This window comes from Ovis aries, chromosome 6 (genome assembly GCF_016772045.2).
Source record: "Ovis aries strain OAR_USU_Benz2616 breed Rambouillet chromosome 6, ARS-UI_Ramb_v3.0, whole genome shotgun sequence".
NCBI lineage: Eukaryota > Metazoa > Chordata > Mammalia > Artiodactyla > Bovidae > Ovis > Ovis aries.
In genome coordinates this window covers 98,915,983-98,929,010 of record NC_056059.1, presented here as the reverse complement: position 1 = coordinate 98,929,010, position 13,028 = coordinate 98,915,983, and the positions used below count along the sequence as shown (strand labels likewise).

Genomic DNA, 13,028 nt, shown 5'->3' with positions numbered 1-13,028 from the left:
TTTTCAATTCCACAGAATGGCAACATACTTGCTTAACATTGAAATCTGTGCAAGAAAGAAAAAATTTAATATATTCCTTGCCAACAAGTGGTGGAAAAACCCTCGTGGCTGAGATTTTAATGCTACAAGAACTGCTGTGCCGGCGAAGAGATGTTTTAATGATCCTACCATACGTGGCAATTGTTCAAGAAAAGGTGTGATTTTTTTTTTTTAAAGAAAATGGTATTTGTTAATGTTATTTTGATGTTCAGATATGAAAACTAGAATAAATGTAACAACTTTTTATTGACTGAGAAGAGGTAGCCTTATTGATGGAGAATTATTATTTTTAGGATATGAAGAAGCAGTGTGGTGTAGCTACTAAAAATCTCTTCTAATACTAATTACCTGTTTAAGAAAGAGGTTTTTTCCCCCTAACCTTGTGAATTAAACTCCATTTCAAATGTTCTACTGATAATTTAGCATTCTTTTTCAAGCAGAAACTAACCAGTTATTTTATCAAAATAAATGAGTTTTCTGATGTTTTTTAATATCAGAAAAGACAAAATTTATTTTTACATTTATTACATAGTTTAAAAGTGGCATTCATTTGCAAGAGTCAATACATTAATTATGACATTTCTTAGATGTATATGTTTTAACTGTAACCTTATTCCCATTGATTTATATTAAACACTATTTTAGATTTTTTTTAAATCCCTATGAACATTTAATAATTAGAGTTCTTATTTATCTGACTTTTTTGTTTATTTTAATGTTCTAGATTTCAGGTTTGTCAAGTTTTGGAATAGAACTGGGTTTCTTTGTTGAGGAATACGCTGGAAGCAAAGGAAAATTTCCTCCAATTAAAAGAAGGGAAAAAAAATCATTATATATTGCCACTATTGAAAAAGGACATAGTCTGGTGAACTCCTTGATTGAAACTGGAAGAATTAGCAGTCTGGGTCTGGTTGTTGTAGATGAGGTTGGTTACTATGTTTGTTGATTTATTAAGATTTTTATTATACTAACACTTATGTGTATCTGTTTGATACCTAATGAGGATGAGTAATTTATTTTAATATATAGACAGTGTGTAGATGAAGGCATTTCATGCTTAGTAATCTTAAATTCAGTTTTGTGTCAGTTGTTTCTTAAAGAGTGAATATATGTCCATATGTTCAGCTGTATGGTAGTACTGATGAATTCCTGATCCCAGGACATTGTCCTAGGGATAACTTCAATAAATTAAAATATCAGTGAAATAATGTATATATACTCTAGTTGGTACATAACTAAAATGCTTGAGTTATAAAGCATACATTGCTTCTTCATTTCATCAAATACATGCTTGTTTTATATAGGTGTTATATGCAGATTTCATTTTATCTTTTTTTTTTTTTTAATCTCAAAGTTGCACATGATTGGTGAAGGAACCCGTGGGGCTATATTGGAAATGACTCTGGCAAAAATCCTCTACACCAGCAGTAAGTTTTTTTTTCAAATGTGGTCACTAGTTGATTTATAATCAAGAGACCTATAAAAGACTTAATCCTATCACTAGCTAGATTATGTAACCTAAAGTAAGATGCTTAAGCTTTCTGTCTTAGTTTTTTATTTCTAAAATAAGTTTATACATTTTTGTTGGATGCATGAGTAGAATCTTGAAGATAAAAGTTAGCATTTGAAGATGTCCCCATCAGTATCCTCCACTTACTAGCTCTGTGTGCTTAGGCACATGACTTAACCGCTCTTTCCTCATCTGTAAAATGGGCACAATAATGGTACCAATGTGATGGGATTGTTGTAAGAATTACATGCTGTAACACATGTGACGAGCACATTCAGCCATGCTCAGCACATAGCACAGTAAAGGTCTGCTGCTGTTGCCATCATCAATATCATTTAAAACAATGTCTGTAAATAGTCACTTTAAGGAGCTATTTTGCAACATCAGATAGTCTCTAAATGTATATGAAATATTTATTCTAAATGTCTTCTCTTTTTATATACTATTGCAATAGCTTATTATGTATTTTAATAGTTTATAGAAAATTATTAATCATAAAGGTCAGATTTTAAGAATTATTTTTAAAATTCTGATAACTAGTATTTAGGCAGATTGTAGCACTTTATAATCATTGATTAAAAAATGTTTACTGAGTACCCACTGCATGTCAGGCCCTATTTTAAGAGCTAGGGATGTAGCAGTGAATAAAACAAAGTCCCTGCCTGTATCAAACCTATATTTTAATGAAAGTGAACAGATAATAAGCAGATAAACAAGAAAACAGTGTGTCAGATAGTGACAAATTCTATGGAAAAATATAAAGCAGAGGAAGAAAGGAGAATGATCATCTACTTGTCACATCCAGTGTACACTGATAGTTCTTGTCTTAATTTCTTTTCAGTATTTGAGTATTCATCATTCTTTTTTCCTTTGGGTGCTGAAACACCATTCTGTCTTCGTTTCCCTATTGTCTTTCTGTGAGACCAATCATGTGTTAGCACTGAGAGGTAGAACAGCGTAATGGCTAAGGGCAGACTCTGCAGCTGGATTCCAATCCTGGCTCACTTTTAACTTTGTATGTGACCTTGGGCAGGTATAGTATATAGTATAATAATTGTGCTGCTTTTTCCTTGTGCATCAAAAATGGAGGATAGTGATAGAGCCTTCCTCACTGACTCGCTGTGGAGACAGCATGAGTCAGTCTTTGTAAAGCATCTAGCATAGTACCTGCACATAATGGACACGTGTTTGCTGTGTACTTATGTGTATACTTATGTATACTGCTGCTGAATACTTATGTACACTGATGCTGTATACTTACGTGAATACTTATGTACACTGCTGCTGTGGACTTATGTGTATACTTATGTATACTGCTGCTGTATACTTATGTACACTGCTACTGTGTACCTACATGTATAGTTATGTATACTGCTGCTATATACTTATTTATATAAGTATACTGATACATATTTATGTGTCTTTCTGTCACCAATGCCTTGCACTTAATAGATATTTGAACAAAAGGGCTCTCTTCAGTTTCCCCTTTTGTTCTCCTTTGTGACACTACTTGCTAAGTGTGTTCATTGTATACATTGGTGTTGCCATATTCATCCCTTGTTTCCTTCTTCATACAGTTTCTACTAATTCTCATCCATACTCATGACTTCAAAGTCTTCCTGTGTTCTGATGGCTCCCAATTTGTGTGACCAGCTTATACCTCTCTTCTGAGTAATATCATCTGCCAGATTAATTGTCTGATTTTATAGAGTTGATTGTTGAACAACACAGGTTTGAATTGCATGGGTTCACTTGTAAGTGGGTTTTTTCAGTAATAAGTGCTACAGTACCACAGGATCTGTGGTTGGTTGAATCCAGAGATGCAGAACTGAAGATAAGGAGGGCCAAGTAGAGGTTTTACGTGGATTTTCAACTATCCAGAGGGGTGGTGTCCCTAACCCTCATTTTGTTCACAGTCAACTGTGTTTGTCTCACCTGCCCCCTCTTTCCCACATCACTCTGGGAAAATTACAAACATAAAAAGTTTGCTAAAATTACTGTTATGATATACCAAATAACACATTTTTCTCAATACTTTTTTTTTTTTAGAAACGACTCAAATTATTGGTATGAGTGCAACGTTAAACAATGTTGAAGACCTACAAAAGTTCCTGCAAGCAGAATATTACACCAGTCAGTTTAGACCAGTATGTATCTAAGGTTTGATTTGTTATGTATCATTTTTGTTACATATCATATTTGTAGCAAACATACTATATAAAAATTCTGAGAATGATGAAGGTGCATAATGCTACTCACTGTATCTAAATGTAACAAGTCTGTATGGAGAGAGCATACATAGTGGGGTCAGGGAGCTTGGCCAGGATGGGTGCCCAGCTCACAGACCTTCAGTGAATATTAAATGAAAATTTTCAGACCCATTCTGCTTTTCCACTTTATATTCTGTATGGTAAATTTTTGCATCTGGTAAGAATTTAGTGATTCACATTTTGAGTTATTGACACATAAAAGTTTATCTTAAAAATTAAAATGTTTTCAAAGATTTAAGTTTTGATAGTTATAATGCTTTTTAAAAATAAATTAAGACCTCACATGGATATAAATTTGAATTCCCAAATAACAGTATTCCCAAAAGGCTTGAAGAAAATAAGTACATATGATTCATAGTTATTTGAAAGAAGCTTATAATGTACATGTACTCCGTAGTCTCTGTGTCTAAATAGGTTTTCAGAAAATAATTTTTTAGAATCACAAAATTTTATCTTGAAATTTGGTGTTTTTACATTTGCACCAAATGTGAGAATTTTCAAGAGATAGTTCCTGACCTTAATTGTCAAGTTAGATGGTGTTCTGTAGGTGGCTATGTGGTACAGTGGATAGTACATTGAGCTTCTCAATGCTATTCTTTAAAAAATTCAATAAGCTCTATTTACAAACTTCTTTTGTCTACAGATACTTAAGTTGAAAATAATTTGGTGGTACTCACATTAAAACTGGTGACTAATAAAGTTTTAAATCTGGAGGAGTAACACAAATAACTCCTTAATAAAAGATGAGTGTGAACACTTGGCTCACCTTTACTTCCTCTTGTGACAAGTACAAGTGTCTGATTTTCCTTTTAGATATGTGGATATTTAATTCAAAAGTATTTCCTCAAGAATAGTAATCCCTATTTTGATTTAAAAGCAAAAAGAAACTTAAATGGGAAAGAAATAAATTTAAGTTGAAACATTCTGCATACCTTAGGAAAGCTAAACTTTTTGTTCTGTTTTATAACATATTTTACAAGATTTGAAACTCTAGAAAAAGGAATTTATATATGATATTAATTGCAAATGTCCTTTTAATTCAAGGTTGAATTAAAAGAATATCTGAAAATAAATGACACAATATATGAAGTTGACAGCAGAGCTGAGAATGGCATGACTTTCTCACGCCTCCTTAATTATAAGGTAACCTTTATAATCCCTGATAGTGAGGTTCCTAGACTTTGTGCCCAGCTACCCTGGGACACCACAAAGGAGTCACATGGGTACCATGGGAAAGTTTAAATATTTCAGAGAAAAAAGGCTGATTGTGGACATCTGTTGGATACCATATAAATGATTGGTTCAGGACAGTTTCCAATGTCAATATTAGATCACACTACATTCCTTCCTAGGATAGTGTATCTTTGTGAAGTTGGTGATTTTTTTTCTTTTGCACTTACTGTAAGCAAATACCATGTGAAAATCAATGTGGAACAGGAAATGAGGGTTTCATGGTTTGAAAGGCTGCAGGGCCCAGGTGCGCATACTTCTCATTAGTGGGTTATGATTGTTATTTAAGAATGAAATGAAAAATTTTTTTTTCAACTGACATTTGTTGTTATTCAGATGGCTACTTATTTATGAAGAAATGCATACTTGTTGTTTGGACCTGACCACCTAATAATCAGACTGTTTGGTATTTCTTTTGACCTTGGGGCTCATGGACTAAGAAAGCCTGGAGATCTTTTCCATAAATGTTTATTCATTCAGCAGCAACAGTAACACAAGAAGAAATATTTGTGGGCTGTATAGCTCAGATATTGGTGTGTGAAAATATGGATGTCTTCTGTGCTAGTAGTGTTCTGTGGCTTTCATGGAGGACATTGAAAAGGGAAGAAAGAAATTTTACAGCAGTTTTATTATTCCATGAAGGTATATTGGGCTTCCCTGGTGGCTCAGTGGTAAAGAATCCACCTGCCAATGCAGGAGACAGGGGTTCGATCCCTGGGTCAGGAAAACCCCCTGGAGAAAGAAATGGCAACCCACTCCAGTATTCTTGCCTGGGAAATCCCATGGACACGGGACCCTGGTGAGCTACAGTCCATGGGGTTGCAAAAGAGTCAAACATGACTGAGCGACTAAACAACAACATGAAGATATATTATTCTAAATCTGTATCTTAGCCATCTTCCCTGGTGGCTCAGATGGTAAAGCATCTGCCTACAATGCAGGAGACCCAGGTTTGATCCCTGGGTTGGGAAGATCTCCTGGAGAAGGAAATGGCAACCCATTCCAGTACTCTTGCCTGGAAAATCCCATGGACGGAAGAGCGTTGTAGGCTATAGTCCACGGGGTCGCAAAGAGTCAGACACGACTGAGCGACTCGACTTTCAAAGTTGAAGAAAGTGAGGAGATTTTAAATAATTTTACATGTTTTTTTTGTTCTTTGAGTTCTTTATGTCTGTTTGATAAATATATGAAAACATGTCCTATGGTATGATTGAGTATGTTTTTGAAAACTGTTAGTAATAGCAAGAGGTTTAACTTATTTATGCAGTTCTTTAACTATTATTAGGATCAATTTGTGTTTCTCTCTGTGGGCTTCTTCTGCTTTGGTGAAGATGGGCGGGCCATAGAGTTATTAATAAAATTGATTATTTTCACTTCCTTTATTTAAAATTAAGTACACCTAACAAAACCCTAATAGCAAAAGTGGGACTTAATATTTTGCTGTGTAATGTAGGTTGCATCTTTTCTTTTAAATGGTCGTATTTATTAAATGAGAAGTTCAAAATTGTGGTTGATTTACTCACCTTTCCAAGCACACTGGTAAAATGAAAGGCTTTCATGGTTGCTAACTACTTTATTCCTAAATCTTGTTGTGCAGTATTCCGATACTCTGAAAAAGATGGATCCTGATCACTTGGTAGCACTGGTGACAGAAGTTATTCCCAATTATTCCTGCTTAGTTTTTTGTCCCACTAAGAAGAACTGTGAAAACGTAGCAGAAATGATATGCAAAAGTTTAAGCAAGTATGTCAATCTTCTAAAAATATTCTGTTTCATTTTTATCATGATCTACATACCTGTATTCTGTTTATTTAACAAGCACTGATTACTTTTTGCAGACATTATGCTAAGTTATTATACTAGATTCTAAAGGTCCTGGCCTTCAGGGAAAAAAGCTGAACTGTGAAATTCACAGATATGAAATGGCCAGAGAAAAATTCTAAGGCTACGTGTAAGAGAATGCTGACTAATACAACAGCTTGGTTCCACAGTGAGTCACCTTGAAGCCTTTTTAAAACCTCAGTGCCCAAGCTACCTCCAAGACAAATCAGAATATTTGGGAGTGGGACCCAGGTTTACTACTATTTTGTAAAGCTTCTAAGCAAGTCCATCATACAGCCAAGGTCAACCGCTGGGCTGTGCCATCAGAGGAGTAATCAATAATCATTGTAGGGATGAAGGCCTATGTGATCAGTGTTATAGTCGCTCAGTCGTGTCTGACTCTTTGCAACCCCATAGTCTGTCCATGGAATTCAAGCAAGAATACTGGAATGGATTGCCATTTCCTTCTCCAGGGGATCTTCCCAACCTAGAGATCAAACTCGGGTCTCCTGCATTGCAGGCAGATTCTTTACCATCTGAGCTACCAGGGAAGCCCCATGTGATCAGAGGACTAATCAATAATCACTGTAGGGATGAAGGCCTATGTGATCAGAGGACTTATCGGTGTAGGGATTAATCGTATCTTTAGCTTAACTTTCTCTGTAATTAAATACTGTTGCCTTTGTTTTCTTAGTAAGCTTCACACTTGGATTGTGTGGACATTGGAATTGAATTTGCTAAATAATAAAGAAATGTACTGCTTTGTAATTGTATAGTATTTTAGCATTGACTCTGTTACAGAGGTGAGTATAAAATGACCTTAAGTATGAACAGTTTTAGTTTTTTCTGTACCTTTTTGTCCCATGTGTTGTTTTAGCATATTTTTCAGACTTTTTATGGGCCCCTGAGCCAGTGCTATGTGATTATGCACAGATCAGTACCCTGGATTCTAACCCAGCCCTCCTCCACTTGCCCCCACAATCCTACTGTTGTGGATTGGCCTAATACAGAGTTAAACTCATTGGCTAGCACAAAGATGCCAATGTTTGGGATAAAGTCGAGGAGTGTTTCCCATTTCAGTAACAGAGTCTACTTTAAAATTATGATATAGAGTATAAAAACCTAAGGAAATTAAATTATCATTGAAGGATGCTCAGTAGTCATTTGTTTTCTTAGAATAAGGTAATATAGTCCTGACTAAGTGATGCGGAAATTTAGAGACAGACTTTTGACTGTGTGAAATGCGACTGATTGTTGGTCAAGTTATACCCTTGACTTATTTTGCTTTTCGGAGATAATAGTTTATTTAGGTCATAAATGTTGATGTTTAATATTGACATACTTAAAAATTTGGTTCCCCGGAACCTTTAGTTAGTGAATTGTAATGGACCCTTGATACTTTTGTAAAGAGATAGGACTTAACTCTTTCTGAAGGAAAATTTCCTCTAAAATACATTTTCCATATTACTTGCTGCTTTCTTAAGGTAAATGTCCTGAGTATACTCAGCAGAGGCCACAGGACTGGAAAAGGCCAGTTTTCATTCCAATCCCAAAAAAGGGCAATGCCGAAGAGTGTTCAGACTGCTGCACATTGCACTCGTTTCACATGCTAGCAAAATAATGCTCCGAACCCTTAGAAAATTCCAGAAAAATACCTACTTCTGCTTCATTGACTACACTAAAGCCTTTGACTGTGTAGATCACAACAAACTGGGGGAAATTCTTAAGGAGATGGGAATACCAGACTACCTTACCTGCCTCCTGAGAAATCTGTATGCACGTCAAGAAGCAACAGTTACAACTGGACATGGAACAACGGACTGGTTCGAAATTGGGAAAGAAGTACATTAAGGCTGTATATTTTCACCTTGCTTATTTAACGTCTATGCAGAGTACATCACAAGAAACGCTGGGCTGGAGGAAGCACAAGCTGGAATCAAGATTGCCAGGAGAAATATCAATTACCTCAGATATGCAGATGACACCACCCTTATGGCAGAAAGTGAAGAGGAATTAGAGCTTCTTGATGAAGGTGAAAGAGGAGAGTGAAAAAGCTAGCTTAAAATGGCATCCAGTCCCATCACTTCATGGCAAATAAATGGGGAAACAATGGAAACAGTGACAGACTTAATTTTCTTGGGCTCCAGAATCACTGTGGATGGTGACTGCAGCCATGAAATGAAAAGATACTCCTTGGAAGAAATGCAATGATAAATCTAGACAGCATATTAAAAAGCAGAGAAATTACTTTGCCTACAAAGGTCCATATAATGTTGTGGTTTTTCCAGTAGTCATGTATGGATGTGAGCTGGACCATTAAGAAGGCTAAGCGCCGAAGAATTGATGCCTTTGAACTATGGTGCTGAGAAGACTCTTGAGATTCTCTTGGACTGCAAGGAGATCACACCAGTCAATCCTAAAGAAAATCAACTCGGAATACTCATTGGAAGGACTGATGCTGAAGCTGAAGCTCCAATACTTTGGCCACCTGATCTGAAGAGCCAACTCATTGGAAAAGACCCTGATGCTGGGAAACATTGAAAACAAGAGGAGAAGGGGACAACAAAGGACAAGATGGTTGGATGGCATCACTGACTCAGTGGACGTGAGTTGGAACAAGCTCTGGGAGTTGGTGAAGGACAGGGAAGCCTGGTGTTCTGCAGTCCATGGAGTCGCAAAGTCAGACATGACTGAGCAACTGAACAACAAACAATAAAATAGTTTAGCTCCCATCTTGGTGGCTGTTAACTAAAATGTTGTCATATTTAGAGCATACTTTTTTCTGTTTTTCTGTAATTTGTACATAGATGAATATAATCTAGGGCTAAATGGTTTCTGATCTCAGTAGTATCTTCGAAAGATAATTTCTTGAAAGTCATGGAGTATCAGCCCTTATCTTAATTATTTGCCTCCTAATCATAACTTTCACAGGAAGCAGGTACAGTACAGTCTCCTAGAATATGCTTATTTTGTGTGTTTAAGTACAAAGACTGAAGCAGAGTTTTCCCCAAGTGATTGTCTCAACCTCAAGGAAAATTATCTTTTTTATGGCTGTTAGTGCTTTGGACTTCTAAGTCAAGAATGTCTTTTAAACAGTATTTCCTGACAATGGCCAAAGCTCTGATTATATCACTTTCCCTAAAAATCTCCCTAATAGTGATACCACAGTGCTTCTTAGCCTAGATTCATGCTAAAATCTGACCCAATTTACTCTTTCATCCTTATTTCTTCTACTCTTTATCCAGCCTGCACATCATCCAGACTGACTTCTTGTCTTCTTTTATTCATTTACTTCTGGCTGTGCTGGGCCTTCGTTGCTGCACACAGGCTTCCTCTAGTTGCAGCGAGCAGGAGCTGCTCTTGGTTGTGGTGCTCAGGCTTCTCATTGCAGTGGCTCCTCTTGTTGCAGACCATGGGCTCTAAAGCTCAGTAGTTGTGGCGTACAGGCTTAGTTGCTCCACAGCATATGGAATCTTCCCTAACCAGGGATTGAACCCATGGCCCTTGCGTTGGCAGGCAGATTCTTAACCACAGGACCACCAGGGACGTTCCTACTTGTCTCCTTTGTTTATGCTTTGAGCCACCCATTTCCAGGCCTGCGATCATGCTTTACCTTCTGCCAATAATGTACTTCCCCACCCCCTCACGGTGAAAGAGTTAACTTAGGCAGGTAGATAAGGAGTCCAAGCCTAAGGCCTCTTTAAGGAGGAGGTCAGCATTCTTTCTTTTTTCCATTCTTTTGATGTAGGCAAGTAGTCCTTGTAGGCAGCAGTATCTCTTGTTCAAGGACATGCCTGTTTTTGAGCTTTGGATGTATGTTGTGGGAGACTGTCTGGGTAAAAACTTCCACAGCCTTGAGCTCTGGGTTAACCTGTTCCTTCTGGCTAATCTCATGTTGATGTCATCCCAGGGTGTATGTTATAGGAAAGGGTCTGGGCAAAATTCTCACAGCCTTGAAGTATTTTTTATCTATTCTCAGCAGCTAGGTGAGTAGTGTATAAGGCCCCACTTAAATCAGTGAGGCGGGTACTCTATTACCTTCTTCTGATGTCTTTGTCAGAAGCTTTTTCTGTCACTCACTTTAAATAAAATCTACACAAAGCTCCAAGTGACTGAGACTGTCTTTGGTCCCAGAGTTAAATCTTCTCCCTCGGAGATGACAAATCTGGCAGTACTGTTCACCACTTAGCTATCAACTGCCTCCTCTAAACTGTTCTTCAGGACCCAGCTCACATCTCAACTTCCCCGCACAAAACCCTTCTCCATAGATTCATGTCTTATCTGGTCATTTACAAATAATGTCTCCCTTCTCTTAAAGTATAGGGTAATTGTCCTTAAGACTTAATTCCTTGAGAAGAATTTGTTCCTTTCAGGACCTCAAACTCTGACTGGAAAATAGTAACATAAAGTCTGTAGCTCCCTACCCAGCTGTCACTTCTGGTTCTTGCACTGTCGACTCGCGACCACTTTCTGCCCCATTCTTCATTGTCTCCTTGCCACCCATTTCTCAGCTTCTTATGAAATTACTGGACTTGTGCATTTAGCACCAGCCAGAGCTCTCTGTGCTTTCCATGAAGCTTGCTGCAACAGTGCAGAGCTGCCAAAGCAGGAGACATAAAAGAACACAGGTTCGATCCCTGGGTAGGGAAGATCCCCTGGAGGAGATGACAACACACCCAAGTATCCAAGCATCCACCCGAAAATCCCATGGGCAGAGGAGACTGGCAGGCTACAGTCCATAGGGTCACAAAGAGTTGGACACGACTGAAGTGACTTAGCACGCACACAGGCTATATTTGTGTGCTACTGGTATTTTGAAGTTGCTATACAGTCAGTCAGTAGTTAGTTGTACTTAGTCTTTCCTTTTTTTCTTTTCTAGAAAGGAATTGAGAAAAATAGATGCTTCTAGGTAAGGAGGCACTGTAGGATATTACTGAGGCTTCTCAAGTGCTAATATTTAGACAGTGTTTTACACATAATTCATATGCTTTAATATATATAATTTTTATCTTCAGAGAAGAAAATTTATGACAAAGCAGTTCATCTTCACTAAAGATGTATTTTCTTGTGAAAAAAAAAATTGTAACTTCTAGAGCAGGTGTTTAAACCCAGCATTCATGAATTTATAGGAAGTACAGGATTGAACCTCAGGAAGTACAGAAACCCTCTGAAATTATATGCAAAGTGTTGTATTAATGTGACTATCTGTTTTTTCCCTTAGTTTTAAGCAGATTTCACAGGACTTTGTGATCCCCAAATAGGCTGAGAGAAACTGCCTGTTAATGAAATCTGAATTAGAATTCTAAGAACGTTTTATGTACTTACATCAGTAAAAGTAACACAATTTTAAAAGGAGAATGTTTACATGTAGGTACTAAAATTAGAATGCTCTGATCAAAGGTTCTAACAGATCTTTTCACTAGGGAATGTCTGAAGCACAAAGAGAAAGAAAAACAGGAGGTGATTATGAACTTGAAGAATGTCAGCGGTGGCAACCTGTGTCGTGTGTTAAAGCGCACCATCCCGTTTGGAGTTGCTTATCACCATAGCGGCTTAACCAGCGATGAAAGGAAGCTCTTGGAGGAGGCCTACTCCACAGGGGTCCTCTGCCTGTTCACCTGCACATCCACCCTCGCAGCAGGTGTTAACCTACCAGCGAGAAGGTAAGTCATTGTCGGTCAGGCTCCAGACTTTTCAGTTCCCAGCTTGCCAACAGGGTTTTTGGGTTTTTTTGTTTGTTTTATTCTTTCTCAGTAATGAATGAGGATTTATCAGATGTTTTCTTCAGCTTTTGCTGAGTTGATTGTTTGGTTTATTTCCTTTAATATCTTAATGAAAAATGGCATTAGTAGATCTCTCTCTCTTTTTTTAAATGTATGTTTGGCTGTGTCTGGTCTTAGTTGCCCCTTGTGGCCTCTTTGTTGCAGCCCGTGGGCTCCTCTCTCGTTGTGAGCAGGTTTAGTTGCCCCACGGCAGGCGGGATCTTAGTTCTCCAGCCAGGGATCGAACCTGTGTCCCCTGCATTGGAAGACAGATTCTTAGCCACTGGACCGCCAGGGAAGTCCCTTAGTAGATCTCTTGCTAGTATTATTCCTTCCTTCTTTAGTCCTCTCCCTATCTGGTTTTGATATTAGGGTTTATTATTCTAGTTATGTAGA

The 13,028-nt window shown here is 37.5% G+C and overlaps 1 protein-coding gene and 1 non-coding gene across 10 annotated transcripts in view; both read left to right on the top strand.

The window, feature by feature from the left end:
* Window positions 1-13,028, top strand: part of HELQ (helicase, POLQ like) — a 41,328-nt gene that overhangs the window by 6,054 nt on the left and 22,246 nt on the right. For 6 of the 9 annotated variants that reach the window (XM_012180283.4, XM_012180284.4, XM_012180282.4 and 3 more), the window contains exons 3-9: window positions 16-194; window positions 764-964; window positions 1,394-1,466; window positions 3,599-3,696; window positions 4,864-4,962; window positions 6,647-6,792; window positions 12,294-12,533. In XM_012180283.4, coding sequence (XP_012035673.2) covers window positions 16-194; window positions 764-964; window positions 1,394-1,466; window positions 3,599-3,696; window positions 4,864-4,962; window positions 6,647-6,792; window positions 12,294-12,533 — 1,036 coding nt within the window. Of the gene's footprint in view, window positions 1-15; window positions 195-763; window positions 965-1,393; window positions 1,467-3,598; window positions 3,710-4,863; window positions 4,963-6,646; window positions 6,793-12,280; window positions 12,534-13,028 lie in introns of those variants that run through there. The other 3 variants (XM_042251589.2, XM_042251590.2, XM_012180285.3) reach the window with 3 other exon arrangements.
* Window positions 5,949-6,020, top strand: TRNAC-ACA (transfer RNA cysteine (anticodon ACA)). The gene has a single exon. It is a non-coding gene; the product is annotated as a tRNA-Cys (tRNA).